Genomic DNA, 15,472 nt, shown 5'->3' with positions numbered 1-15,472 from the left:
AGGCAGCAGCAGGTAAGTTTACCTAAAAATATTTATTTTTTTTTCTTAGCGGCGCTAAAATTGTTCGTTTCGAGCCACACCGCAGTATGAACGTCTGTAGGGTAACCTACAGTAAATAATGACATCAGGTGTTTACAATAAAGAATAAAAACTTGATTTACTGGCTCCAATGCGCAAAGCAGATTGTTGAAAAATGGTAATTTTGAGCTGTATCAGTACAAGTAATTTTTCGCATTTTAGAATCTTCGCGCGTATTTTCCTAATAATCAGAAGCCAGTTTTCTACGTAGGCATACGGTATTATGTGTACAATGGATGTACGCCATTACGCATTTACCATGGAGATTGTTTACCACGGACAACAGATCGGCGTTAGCGGTAGTCGGTAGATAACCGGGACTGCGCTGTAGGGTGAGTTATGGACTAGATAATGGTGGCAATTATCTTGTCAAATTCCAGGAAGTTGTCGACGGTTGGAAACACCGTGCGATCGTTTCTCATCCCATACGGTACCGGCTGACAACAGGACACCACAGTATACCAGGTTGACTTGACTCCCGACGGTGGTTAATTAGCGCCGTCAGGTGCGTGTTGTTGGCTGTAGCTCGTCAATCCGAGGATGTTCACCTTCCAGCCGATTAGAGTGCAGTTTTCACCTCTACGCCATACACGGATACAAGCGCCAACGGATATCCCAACCAGATATGGATTAGCTGCAAACATTCCACTAAAAAAGTCACCACCAGCAGGGAGATCATTAGGAATGCTGCGTGTCGTGTGCCGTTTCGATGAGTGCTTGAGGTGAAAGAAGCGGTGTAATTATTACGCTCTACTGAAGACGGATTTTATTATCATGCCTATTTGGCTAATGCTACTTGGAACGGATAGCTGAATATAAAAATTCCATCACTAGCAGTAACTTCATGACTTCATCACGTTCTCAACTGCCTGATTCCTCCTTCTGCCATCTGATTTGGCATCTTCCTGCTTAAACTAAATCCTCTTGTTGGCAAATTTAGAAATAATGCTGTTATGGAATTTCCAGTTGTTGTATAAGTAATTATATCATTCTCAAGATGATAAACAGCACCGAGTACCAGCCATTGCAGTGCTCTGTTTTAATTATGCAAGTGGAATCCTTGGTCCGTGCCCAAGATGTTATGCTGCTATTGGTATTCTCATTATCGAGATCATGAACAACACCACGCGATTACAGCCGTCATTCCCACCGTACGCACAAACCGTCGTGGGAATCGTGTTTGGGATACTGCTGCTGTTAACCATCGTCTTGAACGTCATGGCTCTTCGCGTTCTCTACCGTACACGGGCGCGCTATTCCGTCTTATTCAGCGTGTACCTCGCACATGTCTTCCTCTCCAACATCCTGGTTAATCTCCTGGACATCCCTTTTGATTTTTTCGACAAAATGTTCCCCGGGCATTTGACCTTTACGCCGTGTATCGTCTATTCCTACGTGAACTGGATGCTATTTGCCATTCTCACCAACGCGCATTTACTCATCACCCTCAACCGCGTCTGGGCGGTGGTCCATCCCTTCAGCTACCACCGTCTCCAGCATTCGCTGCGATTAGCTGTTGGCTCGTGTGCGGTCACGTGGCTGTTTGTCCACGTGTGTGCGGGACCGTTGTTCATCTACCGCATCTACCGCCTCAACGAGCACGACACGTGTTTAATAGATATGACGGACTATTCCCCGGCGCAAAGCATCCCCGTGCAGATCTGGGAGACCGCGGTCTTCGCGGTCCTCTTCGTGGTGCCCATTGTCAGCATCGTGGCGCTGTATCCGTGGATTGCGTGGAAGCGGAAACAGGCCAAACGCTTTTTACGACGGGATAGTACGAAGGTGGCGCGGCAGTCGGTGACGGACGGAAAGACCTTCCGGGTGCTGATGGTGCTGACCGGGAGTCTGCTGTTCTCCTGGATCCCGGAGCTGATCTGGTGGATTATGCAGGATTGGGTGGGGATAGATGCGGCGGTGTACGCGGTGATTGATTTGGTCTTGGATATGACGTGGGCGGCGCAGGGGCTCCTGGATCCGACACTGTTTATTATGGTTCTACGGGAGTAAGAAGCAGAATTTTGGTAATTATTATAGTTTACGTCGGACCGCCAGACCAGTCCGCCAGCTGCCCGAAACTTCAATGATGAAACCGACGCACGCTTTAATCACACAAGAAAACCGTTGTGTTGTGCGTTGCTCGATACAAGGGTTTTTGAGAATTTTGCGCCCCCAATTGTATTTAAGGCGTCTGATTAGATGGGACCGGCTTTCCTGGTGGTTTTTTACCGCGGGCAGTGTTATAAGATTGCCGGGGATGGTTTTAGTTGACACGGTGTCACACGCACTTTGTAAATTGTTTAACCGTAGTAAGACTGTTGGAATGAGTAACTCTGTGCGGAATAATATGCACAAAGAGCTGAAGTTCTTGAGTCCAGGCACGCCAGCATGTACTCGTATGAGTTGTACTGTATCTGTATACTTCAGTGTGATAATGTTCTTCAAACAACAATGAGTATAAGCCGGCACGAAGCCACGAACGAACGACTTGTGCTGCAAAACAAGCAGTACTTTATAGCATTTGTCACGAGACCGAGCAGCTGAAACTACGAAATGATGACCCGACAGTTTGTTGAAACGACTAATCGCTGAACGACTTTTCGTGAACACCGACACCGTGCTGACGACATTTTGCTGACTTGAGAAACCCAAAAAACCAAAGAAACCTAAGAAATCTAAGAAACCTATGAACCCTAAAAAACCTAAGAAACCTTAAAAAAGCAACAAGAAAACTCAAAAACCACCGTATCGAACCGAAAAGCCAGTTGTCGGTCAGTATTATTTCAATTATTATTTCTATAAAACTTCCAATTATTATTATTATTATTATTTCAATAAAACGTCGGTCAACAATTTAGCAGAAAAGCGAATTGTCGGTCAGCAATTTGTCGGCCAGAGAGTTGTGTAAGTCAATAACATGTCGGGCAGCAAATTGTCGCTCGGCGAATGGACGTGCTATCATTTGCAGCATGCGGCATCATTGTGAAGGTGTATATGCAGGCTTATTTAGCGCAGTGCAGGGAAGATGTATTACGTATGTGCAATAGTGCCCCACAACAGAATTCTCCTTACATGCAAAACTGAAAAGGAGATCGGTTCATAATAAGACTTAAATGCAAAATACAATACTAAATAATGCAAAATTTGGACTAAATTTGTTATGCAAATAAAGTAATCATCATCATACACATTATTATAAATACTAAATACATAATACAAAATTTGGACTAAATTTGTTATGCAAATAAAGTAATCATCATCATACACATTATTATACAAAATAAGCAATTCATTTGGCTATAGAATCACAGTATTTCGTAAATATTTGGCTGTACCAATCAGTGGTCAAAGAATGCAGAAAAAAGTGTGCAAAAAAGGTGTTTGGAAGTGCGCGAAAGTAAATACTTGCGTGCATGTACACGAATTTGGTACCATGTACCGAGGCACATCCTTTAACACGAATCCAATCCAATCTTAGTCATCGGCAACAACTGTGATACGAGTAACATGATATCTGTGATAATTATACGTAACCGGTATAGGCTCGTGCCAGACACTACCGTACAGATCAGGCTAATCTTGCAAATCTTTCAGCATGAAGTATTTGAGGAACGGCAACGTCAGTATTACTGTACGCGCGACATTGTGATGTGGGTCGGCACAGATTAACTACAGAGTACACTGATTAACCTAAACAGTGTTTCGGATTGACTACAGTAGGTTGACATGATGAATTGCGTAATACTTTAATCGGCATCCGCCAGCACATGTGCCAATATGCGAGCGCATATTTACACTAACTGAAATTAACAATGTTAAACATTGCGCAGTTATGCGTTTAACCGATGCTAATGTGAATAACCTATTAAAGCACTGTACTACGGTTACGAAACAGTATAATTTAAGCTTATCACAGCTACTGCGTCGCTACTTCGCCGCTCAAAGTGATTCTGTGTGTTTGACAAAATAATGGAAACAACTGTTGCAAATGGCAACTCGATGCGCATGTACGAGACGAGTACCTACGTCTGCAGAACGCAGCATGACGTCGAAATCTCCGTTCGTTGTGCATGATCGAGGGGATATCTTGTCGCACCTCACAGCGCCGGACTTTCCTCACCGACAACACCCACATGGCCACATCTGTGGGGTGCGGCTGCTTAACGAGAAAAGCCCTGATGCGCTCATCTAGAAGCCGACTTAGCCTGATGGTATGGCCTCGGCACCGCGCGTACTTAATCCGCCTAGAAAGAAAACCTACAAATCTCCGCCGTTGGCGTGCAGAATTAGCAGGAAGATTGCGGATGCAGTCCGCCGGTTTCCATGGCTAAAGGTCGGTATGTACACATACCGCTATCAGACGTAATTAAACAGTATTCACTATAGAACCATTGGAAGCAGGTTATATGATCAGGCGGTCATCATTTCATCAATTCCACAAGGGTTATGGCTTGCTATTTTCGATACCGTACTGCTTCAGTTAGTGAAATATTTAACGATAGCCATAACCTTAATTAAAACGGCTAATGTTTGAAATTTAATTATTTTAGTCAGCGTACGCCTGCGTAAGCGTATGGAACGGGCACATGCCACTGATGCCAGCATGATGCAGCGTGGCCCTTAATTTCCGACAATTCTAATTAGACTGGAGTTACCAGTACGCATGGCGCATCAGCTGCTGCAGCCTAAACTCGTCCTTCCTTCAGTTCGTTTCTGTTATATGACCTTCACAACCGGAAATATCTGCTATCCATGTAGAGACATATTTTCTGCTGGAGCTGGTGATTTTGTAAATGGACGAGTACAGATATAAACCGGAGCAGTGGGAACACATCTCGTGCTGCATGTTTGTTGCTGTGTGGCTGATGTATGGATCGACAAACTGTGATGACTTGGCGCGCTGTTTTACTGGTTAGCGTCGCTTGCTTGACTGCTGTCGCCGCTGCTATTAATGTGGAGTTTGTGGCGTTCGGTAGTCGGCTGCCGACGAACTATGCCCAGTTGGCCTACCTGGGTCCGGCGGCTAGTGTAGCCGTGGATGAGATGAATAGTCGCTATTCTGGGAGGGTCAACGGCACGTTGACCTATGTGTATGACGATTATGTGCCCAATGCCATGAATGAGTACACGGGGCGCCAGGTTGCGGAGTGGTACTACCGTCAACGGACGCCGCAGATTCTCAGCGTCCTATTGATACCCAGTACGTAGTTTCCATGTCGACTGAATTTTTATTAATCTGCGAATAAGAACCTCTGTAATACTGGCTGTAGACGGATGAGGATTCTTACTAGTCAACTACGCGCTTATTGATAGGATCTATTGGACTAGAGTCGACGAATAAAAATAATTGTATTATCAGTAGAAGTGTTGACGTAACCATACAAGTACTGTGTTGGCTAATTAAATAAACGTGGCGCTTAACTTTTCGTCCAGATTATGCGGTGTCAGGGGTCACCTGTTTCGTTTGATATGCGGCTTCTAATAACACAGAAACAAGCTTTCGGGAGAAAATTCTGCTTGGAAAACTTCTCGCACTGAACACTGTAAACTCATTACCATGCCTTATGGTTACATTATTCAGTGATTTGGAATTTCTGTAACTTGGCAGTCGGTGCTGTATTGAGTATCTGTAGGGTTAATACTCGTATGCAAGCTGTTCTAATCATACTGCTTGGGTAACCGACTTAACTGTTAGCGGGAAATAAATAATCACTGCGTTGCCATTTAGGCCCATATTTAACTATATAAACATGTCATTCGATGAATCTCCATCTGCAGACGCTATAATACTATGCCCTTTAACCTGGTGCGTAATCCAATTACAGATGGGATAATTTTATCCGATCTGAGTTATTTAATCGAACAGTGGGATTTCCTGTACATTTCCCTGTAAGTACCATACCACACCCGCCTTTTGGCGTCGCTCGCCAGTCGTAACTAACCTGTGCCAATCGTAATTATGGACAGCATAGCGGCCACTCCGGCTATCCGCAACCGAACACGCAATCCCCATTGGATATCTATGGGACGTCTAAACTTTCCCGCCATCTCGCAGTTCTTCCTCCACACCCTGGACACCTTCAACTGGACGACGTTCGCCATGGTCGTGGACCTCAGCTCGACGGATTTCTACCGGTCGGTGGCGGACCGTATCGCCCAGGATGCGACGCAGCGTTCCGGGGTGGAGCCGCTAAAGTGGAAGATCAACGCATCCGAACCGGGATATGATTTCAGCGGTTTATTGGCTGGCTTGCGCAACGCCACACGAAGTACAGGATTTGTCAAAAAAACGACCGTTCTACAGTATTACTAGTAGTAGCTGTCAACTGGGTTTTTATTTTAGTGATCATGTATTTCGGACATGCGCGATATCTAAGGAAGTTTATGGTAAAAGGTTTTATGCGTTAAAACGCACTTTGTTAAGAATAAACGTTTAATTAATTAGGTGGCTGCATACACGATGGATATGACCAACGGAGAATACGTAAGCTAAGCTATTTTTCTAGAGTGGCTTTTATGATACTCTGCAGTAAAAAAATTAAATCAATGTAACTGGTAAAATATATTTTAGTTTATGCTCTGATTGCAGTATTATATTTGTATTAAACATGAGTGCAGGTATATTTCGGTATCGAGCCGATGAAGAACGAGATTGTCTACGGGAAAATGCACTGGAAGTATGCCGACGATGACGATACGGTAAAACACGGCACGTTTACACCCAATATCATCCAGAATTCTTAATGGGAGCAGCGACACCAATAATACCATTTCAGGCTGCACAACAGGCCTTCCAGTCGTTACTGGTGTTCCGCACGGGCGACTATTTCTACCCTCCCAACACGCAACTGGGTATGGATATTTTGGAGCGAACACGACGTGATTTCAACTTCTCATACGACATTCTACAGCAGGTCGGAAATTCCTAGTAATGAATGTGATACACATTCCGCCTACTATCTCGGATATATGTATTTCAGCCTTACCAAAGTTTGGCGAGCCCGTATGGTGCGGTGTCTGCTGTAGCCGAGGTATATATTCAGCGTACAAAGGACGCCTAATTGGTGTATAATTACTTTCACCATTCATCTTTTTGCCAGATTCTTTCAGACTGGTTGGCAACCAATGGTACAGATCTCGTTTCTGGTTCCGCTCTGGCACAACGCATGTACGATCGGGCCTTCGAGAGTCCCTTGGGGACGGTGTACATCGATAACTATGGCGAACGTCAACTCGATTCATATTTTTTTCGCTTTGACGCAGCTGGCAGTCAAGTGGTAACTAGAACTCGTAAATTATTCTGCAAAGCGTAAAGGCACAATTTATGAAAATATTTGGCCCAACTAGCATTTTGAGCGCAAGCAACTAGTTAAGTGTTCATAAAAAGCGCAAGCGTGTCAGAATCAGTGCGATACATGTCGCGCGAAAAAAAGGTTTCTTAATGAAAGCTGCAGAAATCATTTTTATTATGTGATGGATTTTTATCGTGCGACAAAAGAGGCACACGAAAACGGTTTTCTCAGTGAAAGCTGTTGAAACCGTTTTTATCATGTTCACAGTGCAGATAAACCGGTTTTTATCGTGCGACATCTCAGCCGCAAAAAAAACGGCTTTAACAGGTTCTCTGAGAAAACCGTTTTTAGTACAGTATGTAACCGATTTTTGATAATTCTTCAGAACTTCCTCTACAAACCGGCGAATCGCTCCCGTCTGACGCAGCTGCAGAATCTAACATCCTGGTCCAACCGCACCTGGCCCCCGCCCAACGAACCGTTCTGCGGCTACCGTAACGAAAAACTGGCCTGTCGCCGAGGTACTGTATGACCGAAAGTAATTCTACTTTCTCATTGCCTGGAAATCACTGCGTCGTTGCAGGTGACAAAGCGTACATCGGTACCGTTGTCGGTTCCACAATGGCCGCAGTGTTCGCGATCGTCACCGGTATCGTTGTATACATAAGGTGCAAGAGTATTTTACGCTTTTGCCTAACAGAATAAAAAGGATAATCAAGCTTTTTGTACAGGATAATCAAGCGTAACGTGCAAAGACAAGAAAACACCTGGTGGATGCTGGACGAATCAGCGATCACACTGGAACCGTCCATGTCTCGGTCCACAACAACGGCCACCAATAGTGTAGTGGCGAAAAGTGCTGTTAGTGGGTTCTCCAAGAGACAGTACATGGTACTATAATTCAGACACCGGCGACGCAATCTATTCTGGAAATTCACAGAACTGTGTATAATGTAGAGTACCAATCAGTTGGCAGCAAAATACCACGACACGTCGGTTATTGTGGAGATTGTTGCCGTAGCCGATCATGAACTACACTTGGCGGAAATTGGATCGAACCGCTTCTTTATGCCCTATTTAAATAAGGTACACCATCATTGCGCAGCGCTTGTGCGATAAAAACATAAATAAATCATATGAAAAGATGCTTTAAAAACGCAGATAAAAACTAAAAAAAATAAAATTATACGAAACTTATGAAATAGTTATGAAGAAATTCTAAATTCTTCTTTCTTCAAAATACATCTTCTTTAAAAATTATAAGATTTTATGGAAAATTTTAGAAATTTGTTCAATAAATATTTTGAGTAGAACAATTACATATATGCTATTTCTAAAAAATTGCATAAAAATTGTAAAATGTGTAGCTACGTTACATCAGCCACGAGAATATAGTCCGCACCATCGGCTTAACCGTCCTGCCGGCGGATAAGAAATCCGCTCTCAGCGTTGTCTCGGAAGCCCTGGAGCGCGGCTGCCTGTATAATCTCTTCCATTCGCCGATCAACTGGGATTTTTCCCTCACCGCGTCACTAATCCTGGATTTCCTCGAGGTAATTTCTTTTACGAAGGCGATGTCAGTGTAATTAACTCCGGAAAGGAAAAGATCAAACGTGTTGGCTGGCTTGCCAATTACAGGGTCTGCAGTTTATCCATGCCTCGTCGTTGGAATATCATGGTGATCTGTCCGGTTATGCCTGCCATCTAGACAATTTCTTCACGCTGAAGATCGGCGGGCTGGTCAATGTCCGCCTGCAGAATGCGGTGCGGCAGTCACCGGATGTCGTGTACGTCCGCCATCGCGCCGACACCATCGAGCATCCCACCGCCAAGATCGTCCAGAAGCACGATATACACGCCACCGGGATTATCTTATATGAAATCCTCAGCAGACAGGAGATTTCCCAGAAAGGTCAACGATTGGTATTATGTGACATTAGTTATCCCTGCAGCTAAAACTATTAATGAGGAACAATTAATAAATAAACATATATTTAAAAAATAAATAAATGGTACAGTCAAAATACAAAAATGTTAAAATAAAATAATTATAGGATCCATAAAACATTGAAAATAATTTAATTAGGTTACATTTAACAGATTAAAACCCTACGAAAACGTTAGGCTTTAGTCATGCCAGTTCTCATAGCAAGAACATTTTGTGCTGATTACAGAAAGTACCAGTGAAATACAGTTTACGGGAAGTGTACCGCTACAAGCCTACGAAACTTTGATCCGATCGTGTCTAGCCTATAATACCACAGCGAAAACTGTACGCTCAGCGTTAGCGGACATCTCCCCAGTGTTTTCCATACGGAAGAGCGGGGTTAAGTTGGTGGATCGCATTCAGCAGCGGTTGGCCGACTATGCCAGGGAACTGGAGAACGAAGTGGCCGTCCGGACGAAATACCTAGCCGAGGAAATGGAACGCTGCGATAGAATTATCGCGCAATTTTTGCCGCGGTATGTTTACTGTCCTGCGTGGTCATCTTGCAACCATAAATTCATAATAAAGTTGCTATTAAAAAGTTTACTAGATCAACACTTTGTCGACACCGTACTCTATTAAATGTTGAGTATTGTAGTGCAGTGGCTTTGTGGATCTGTAAGTCCATATTCCACGACTGATGCAATAGCGTGAACACTGTTATGCCACATTCGAACTAAAGATTTGCTTAAAAGAAAACCTTTGTTTGCTTGTTTTTCGCTGACTCGAAGAGATTTTTGCAAGTGTCTTTATGCAATCGGCACTGCCTCCTCTTTAGCTGGATAGCCAATCGGATTCGCTCCGGCGAGAGTGTCACACCAGAACTATTCGACAACGTGACGATATTATTCGCCCAGTTATGTGGCCTCTCGCTACTAGCGCAGCACCGCACACCGGACGAGCTGATCAGCAGTGTGGGCGAATCGGAAGCTGTCCTGGACCGCATCACGGCGTCCTACCTGGATGATGTGTATAAAGTGGAGGCCGTGGACGATTCGTACTTGGTACATGATGCGTTACTTCTGTTGAACAGGTTTTGATTTTGTGATAAAAAATGGTTGTGCAACAGGTGGTGAGTGGTCTGCCGGTGCGTAATGGTGACCGGCATGCCTTCGTCATCGTGGAACTGTCCACGCGGATGTTGCAGACCGTCAGGCGGAATTTTGCTCATCATGTCGCACTGCAGTGCGGCGTTCATTCAGGTTGGCAAAACCTAGTATTATCGTGAATTTCAGGTTTTAGAGATGGATTTCCGATTTGATCCAATGTTCTTATGGAAACTACTGTACTATGAGTCTGCTTTTGGTTCAGTTGATATACGTAACTTCGTACTTATGCATTTTCTACAGCAAAATTTTAAAAAGATCGAATGACAGCCTGGCCTGTGTCAGACACATAAATAATTTTATTTTGTAGCATAACATAGAACAAAATAAGACAGTTAAAACACGTTTTAGAATCAAATGCCGTAGTGCATGTGAACGGATTTGCTGGCATTCCTTAAATGGTAAAGTGTAATGTGTACTGGTTATACGCTTGTTTCGTCGGCAGGTTCCTGTGCGGCCGGCGTTGTGGGATTTCGCCGGCTACGATACTGTTTGTAAGTCTCAATTTATCGCCATTTTAATGTCAGCGGATCAAGGTCGGCTTTATTAATAGTTACACTTTTCGTCTAACCGTTTAACCGTACGTCTTGCAGATTTGGCGATACGGTCAATACAGCGTCGCGCGTCTGTCTGTACGGGATGCCGAATCGGATCCACGTGAGCCGCTCCACAGCCGCCCTGCTGGACCAATCCGCCGTGCGCCTGCAGAGCCGCGGCATGATATCCATGAAAGGCAAAGAGCAGATGGAGACATTCTGGCTGGTAACGCTCGACTAACGCCGGTGCTCACGTATTAAGGAAATGTCGCGCCACTCGCCAGTTCTCACCACATCTTGATGGTGGCATTTGCATTACGGTAGATTGTTGTAGATCGTAATTTTTTGCGCAGACAATTTTTACACCACGCTCTGGATTTGAAAATAAGCAATGAGGAAGTGTGTCTAACATAATCTTTGCTGCAGAATGTACCTATGGGGTGTTCAACTGCCTGTATGTTTGCGTTGGCCGCTCAGTCCAGAATGATTGTAAATCCTGTACTCAAATAAAGTTGTAGAAAAATGACGTTACTTGATCGGTGTTAAATAAACTGTTAATTGCACAACTGTTCGCGCGTATTTGCCGCTAAAGTAATCAGTTGACCGTTGCGACTGCGATTGCAGACCGGCTGGCCATGTGCGTACTGCGTAGCAGCATTTTATGGGAAGCTGATCCTGCTGTTTCTAATCTGACCGTGCAGAGATAGTTACGGTTTTTACTTTTCTGCGCCTCATGAACATCGACGTCATAGCGGCAATAATGGACCGGGCAGGATTATTATATTCATTTTTCTTATGATGGAGAAGAGACTGTAGATTACCGGAACACTGGATAATCGGATGTACCAGGTAGAATAGTAATCCGCTTAGCAAGGCAGTTATTGCAAGCATGACGCGGGGTTGTCGAAGGCGCGGTCCGTATAGGATAATACGCTGGAAATCATAGTAACCTGTTTCAAGATATAATAGCCATCTCCGCTGTACCAATGTACAATCGATATCAGCTGCGTATTATCCAATGTTGGCGGACGAGTACCACAACTAGCCGGTAAGCTGAAGATCTTCGTACCCGCCAGTTGACGACAATACACCTGCGTGCGTATCAGATTAACAAGATACCTAAACAATCTACGCAAAAGAAAATAGCGGTACACAGCTAACACGGGTCTGTACCGCTGTTTTCTTTTGCTGTTTTCTGTATATGAATTTAATAATATTAAGTAGATATTATCTGTAGATATTATCTATGCACTATAGATATTATATTATCTATAGATATTATCTATTATATAGATATTATCTAAGCATAGATATTATCTATGCACTATGCAGCGGGTATCCACACAGGTGGCATTCATTTGGTTCGGATGCAAGGGTTGCCTCGTTCCACCCACGAGGCACGAGCTGTGTTATTTGCCATTCTACCAGGTTGCTGCTGCATACCAGCACGCTGTACGGACTATGGCGGTCTCACCGCGAAACTTGCAGATCCCCGTATGAAAATGAATTGTTCTTTCTGTATATTACATTCAACGGACCGGAATCACAAGGAATCCCTTGTCCACCCACGTAATAACCTATAATCTTTGTGGATTACCCAGTGCAGCGGTTCGCTTTCGCCATCTATGCCGACTAATTCGTTAAGAACGCTTGCAGTGCTGAAATAAGTATACGAATATCCTCATTTTGAATATTATTAGTACTGAATATTTGAATACAGTAAAACTTTAGCGGCTAGTCATTTCGCAGCGTCTTCTCCGAGCCAACGCTAATCCTAAGAGGAGAACTGTAAGAAAGTATAGTAGAATGATAGAATCGGCATTTTAAAATTCTCTGGAAGGAGTTACAACTTGGCATGCGCAAAGCTAGAAATGCATTTGCCATTAATGTAAAGAATATGGATTGTTGGGTAAACAAAAGGTGGAACTGAGTAATAAAATCAACAAACACCGTGCAGCAGGAGCACATCCAACGCGCATAAATTCGCCAGCACTGGTTGCGAACAGAGAAGTCGTCCGCAGATTGCCTAGTGAGCCGGTTACCAGAATTTTTTCGCGTGGGGGCACATCCGGCTATTGAATGTGATCTCGTGTAAAACTCGCCGAATTCTGGATGCAGCTGAAAGCAGCAGTGGCCACGTGACTCTTTGACAAAAACTCTTTTCATCGTTCAACTGAACGAGACGTGTCACGATAGCATAGTTTAAGCCGAAAATATTTTTATATGGAGGACTTCCATGGTGGCCTAGGTTTCCGTTAATATTACTGTGGACTTTTGTTCATACACATGCAACTGTGTGCGTCAGTGAATAGCAACCCACCAACGTATGCGCTCACCAAATGTTTCGGAAAAACTGCTGGGGTAAACAACGGAAACTCGTTATTGCCGTAAACTGTATGCGAACAACAATACACCGAGATTGGTGTCAAAGCACTACGCGGTATATACTGGAATAAAATAGACGAATAAAGCGGCACAATACCCAAAATTCGATGAAGCAGCAGCAGTTGCATAAATATTTGGAAACTAGGTGGCAGCAAAAAATAAATTAAATAACAGACGTTGTAAGTCTGTCCGACGTAAGGCTAACGAAGTGAAATCGAACAGTCGTTTTGGAGTTCAGAAACTGAATCATAAAATCAATAAGCCGGTTCCAGCGAAGCATAGAAGTTTTAAACTATGGTGCTCGCCAAATTTCGTATGTCTAGCGCTTCGTCGACGCGGTCCGCGACACCATCTCCCCGGTCCGCAATTCAATCGACGGCGCCACGGTACTAAGATGCAGCCGGCGTCCACAACACCGCACCAACCGCCGCAACGCCCCCTTCATCTCCGGACTCCCCCAGTTAAACAGAAACGGATTCACCGCCGACAAGCAGTACGCCATCCAGTACGTAATCGTAAAGAAATCAAAATCATAGTACCCGGTACTCATCGACAGCGCCTCATAGCAGAAATACGGCGTCCACATCACCACCAACGCACACAACAGCAAACTCAATAAAAAATAGATCTGCCGGTCCTTCTGCCGGCGCAGAATCTCCTTCGTATTCGGGACGACCCCCTCCTGAATCCGGGCCCGGAATAAACGCTTTCGACGAATCTGCCAGGTGGTCACAATATACGATACAATCGTCAGGATCATCGGCGTCCAGAACACCGTGGCGATGACGTAAAACGGACTGGCGTAACGCGGCGCAATAAACGGATCCCAGTAGCAATCCCGGGGATTTTCATTAATCCCGATATATAAACGGTAGTACGTCAGCGACGGGACGATTAACACGTGGCTGAGCGTCCACGTGAAGCCGATGGCTAGCCACGCCTTCCGCGGGGTGTGATGGCGCCGGTAGGATACCGGAAAGGTCACAGCCCATAATCGGTCCACGGAGATTATCGCTAAGGTCTGCAGTGTTAAACTGGTGCTGAGGAAGTCGAAGTACAGCCACACGGTGCAACGGCTGTAGCCTAAAGGCCAGTAGCTGTAGTACGTGTAGATCCCGTAGTTCGTCATGCCCATGGCGCCGACGAGGAAATCCGACACGGCCAGGTTGATCAGGTAGTAGTTGAACGGGGTGCGGGCGCGCCGGTCGAAAATGAACGCGCAGATTAGCGTGAAATTCGCCAGGATCGCCACGCTGGTGATGATGGAGATGAAGCACATTTCCCAGAGCGGTGCCACATCCGGGTCGGGGTTGAGGATGACCGTGGTGTTATTGGCTAGAGACATGCTGTCCACTCTGAGCGGCAACCAATCAGCGAGCGGCTAAATGCACCTTTTTAACGAATAGCTATAGCGCCCTGGAATTACAAGTATATTTTGTCGGCAGCGCTCGATGCCTGTGCGACTGAATAAGTTGCAGATAGTCGGTAACTGTATGGGCCTTTTTACATATAAGCCAGTGCTATGGCGTAGGCGATGTATAGAATATTTAATATATGGTGTAGGCGCAGGACAATAAATCAGCACGGGGAATGTCAAATGATCAACCGGCTTTCAGTCTGATTGAGCGCACGGCATTGATCCTGAAGCCGTGATGTCGCCGACGGCGCATTTCATCTCAGTGGATTATAGATGCTGAATGGATTATGGATAAGAGTGACGGTTGTTACAGAATTATTAAGCGCATATTCTAAAATGGCAGTTTCGCTCTGCATATGTCATCTGCGCGGTATAAAGCATTAATTCGACTTTCTGATATTAAATTCTCCGACATCCGAATCAAAGCTCGCATTAGGGATGTTTTACCACAGCAATATTTTTTTCCCGTATTTGATAATTACAACGGGATGAGCACTCTAAACATATCGATACAGCAGTTGATTTTTAAAATATACGCTGATTTTTAAAATCAGTTAATTGAATTTTTAAAACTGATTGCGTGATGTATTCAACTGTACCGGTCAAAAAGTGGGTTTCATTAAATTTTCGAAATGTAACGACTAACGACAACCATATAACAATATGTCGCG

The 15,472-nt window shown here is 44.5% G+C and overlaps 3 protein-coding genes across 3 annotated transcripts; 2 read left to right on the top strand and 1 right to left on the bottom strand.

Moving 5' to 3' along the window:
- Positions 1-1,191: 1,191 nt before the first annotated feature.
- LOC129598068 (type-1 angiotensin II receptor B-like) lies at positions 1,192-2,088 on the top strand. The gene has a single exon (XM_055495813.1). It carries the CDS (start codon positions 1,192-1,194, stop codon positions 2,086-2,088), a length of 897 nt encoding a protein of 298 aa, XP_055351788.1.
- Positions 2,089-4,965: 2,877 nt separating this feature from the next.
- On the top strand, positions 4,966-10,961 carry LOC129598067 (receptor-type guanylate cyclase Gyc76C-like). Its single transcript, XM_055495812.1, has 17 exons — positions 4,966-5,278; positions 5,904-5,967; positions 6,046-6,347; positions 6,422-6,465; positions 6,524-6,562; positions 6,697-6,777; positions 6,855-6,992; positions 7,756-7,891; positions 7,954-8,038; positions 8,102-8,261; positions 8,328-8,456; positions 8,738-8,923; positions 9,009-9,282; positions 9,545-9,833; positions 10,136-10,361; positions 10,427-10,559; positions 10,909-10,961. The coding sequence occupies exons 1-17, from the start codon at positions 4,966-4,968 to the stop codon at positions 10,959-10,961; spliced, it is 2,652 nt and encodes an 883-aa protein (XP_055351787.1).
- A 68-nt stretch (positions 10,962-11,029) lies between these two features.
- On the bottom strand, positions 11,030-14,729 carry LOC129598066 (D(1) dopamine receptor-like). Its single transcript, XM_055495811.1, is given in 2 exon segments — positions 11,030-11,295; positions 13,775-14,729. Coding segments are annotated over 2 exon segments (1,221 nt in total).
- Between the last annotated feature and the right edge of the window lie 743 nt (positions 14,730-15,472).

Source organism: Paramacrobiotus metropolitanus, unplaced genomic scaffold (assembly GCF_019649055.1).
Source record: "Paramacrobiotus metropolitanus isolate TYO unplaced genomic scaffold, Prichtersi_v1.0 Parri_scaffold0000113, whole genome shotgun sequence".
NCBI classification, from domain to species: Eukaryota; Metazoa; Tardigrada; class Eutardigrada; order Parachela; family Macrobiotidae; genus Paramacrobiotus; species Paramacrobiotus metropolitanus.
Note: the sequence above shows the minus strand (reverse complement) of the source record. Positions and strands in the feature narration are given on the sequence as shown.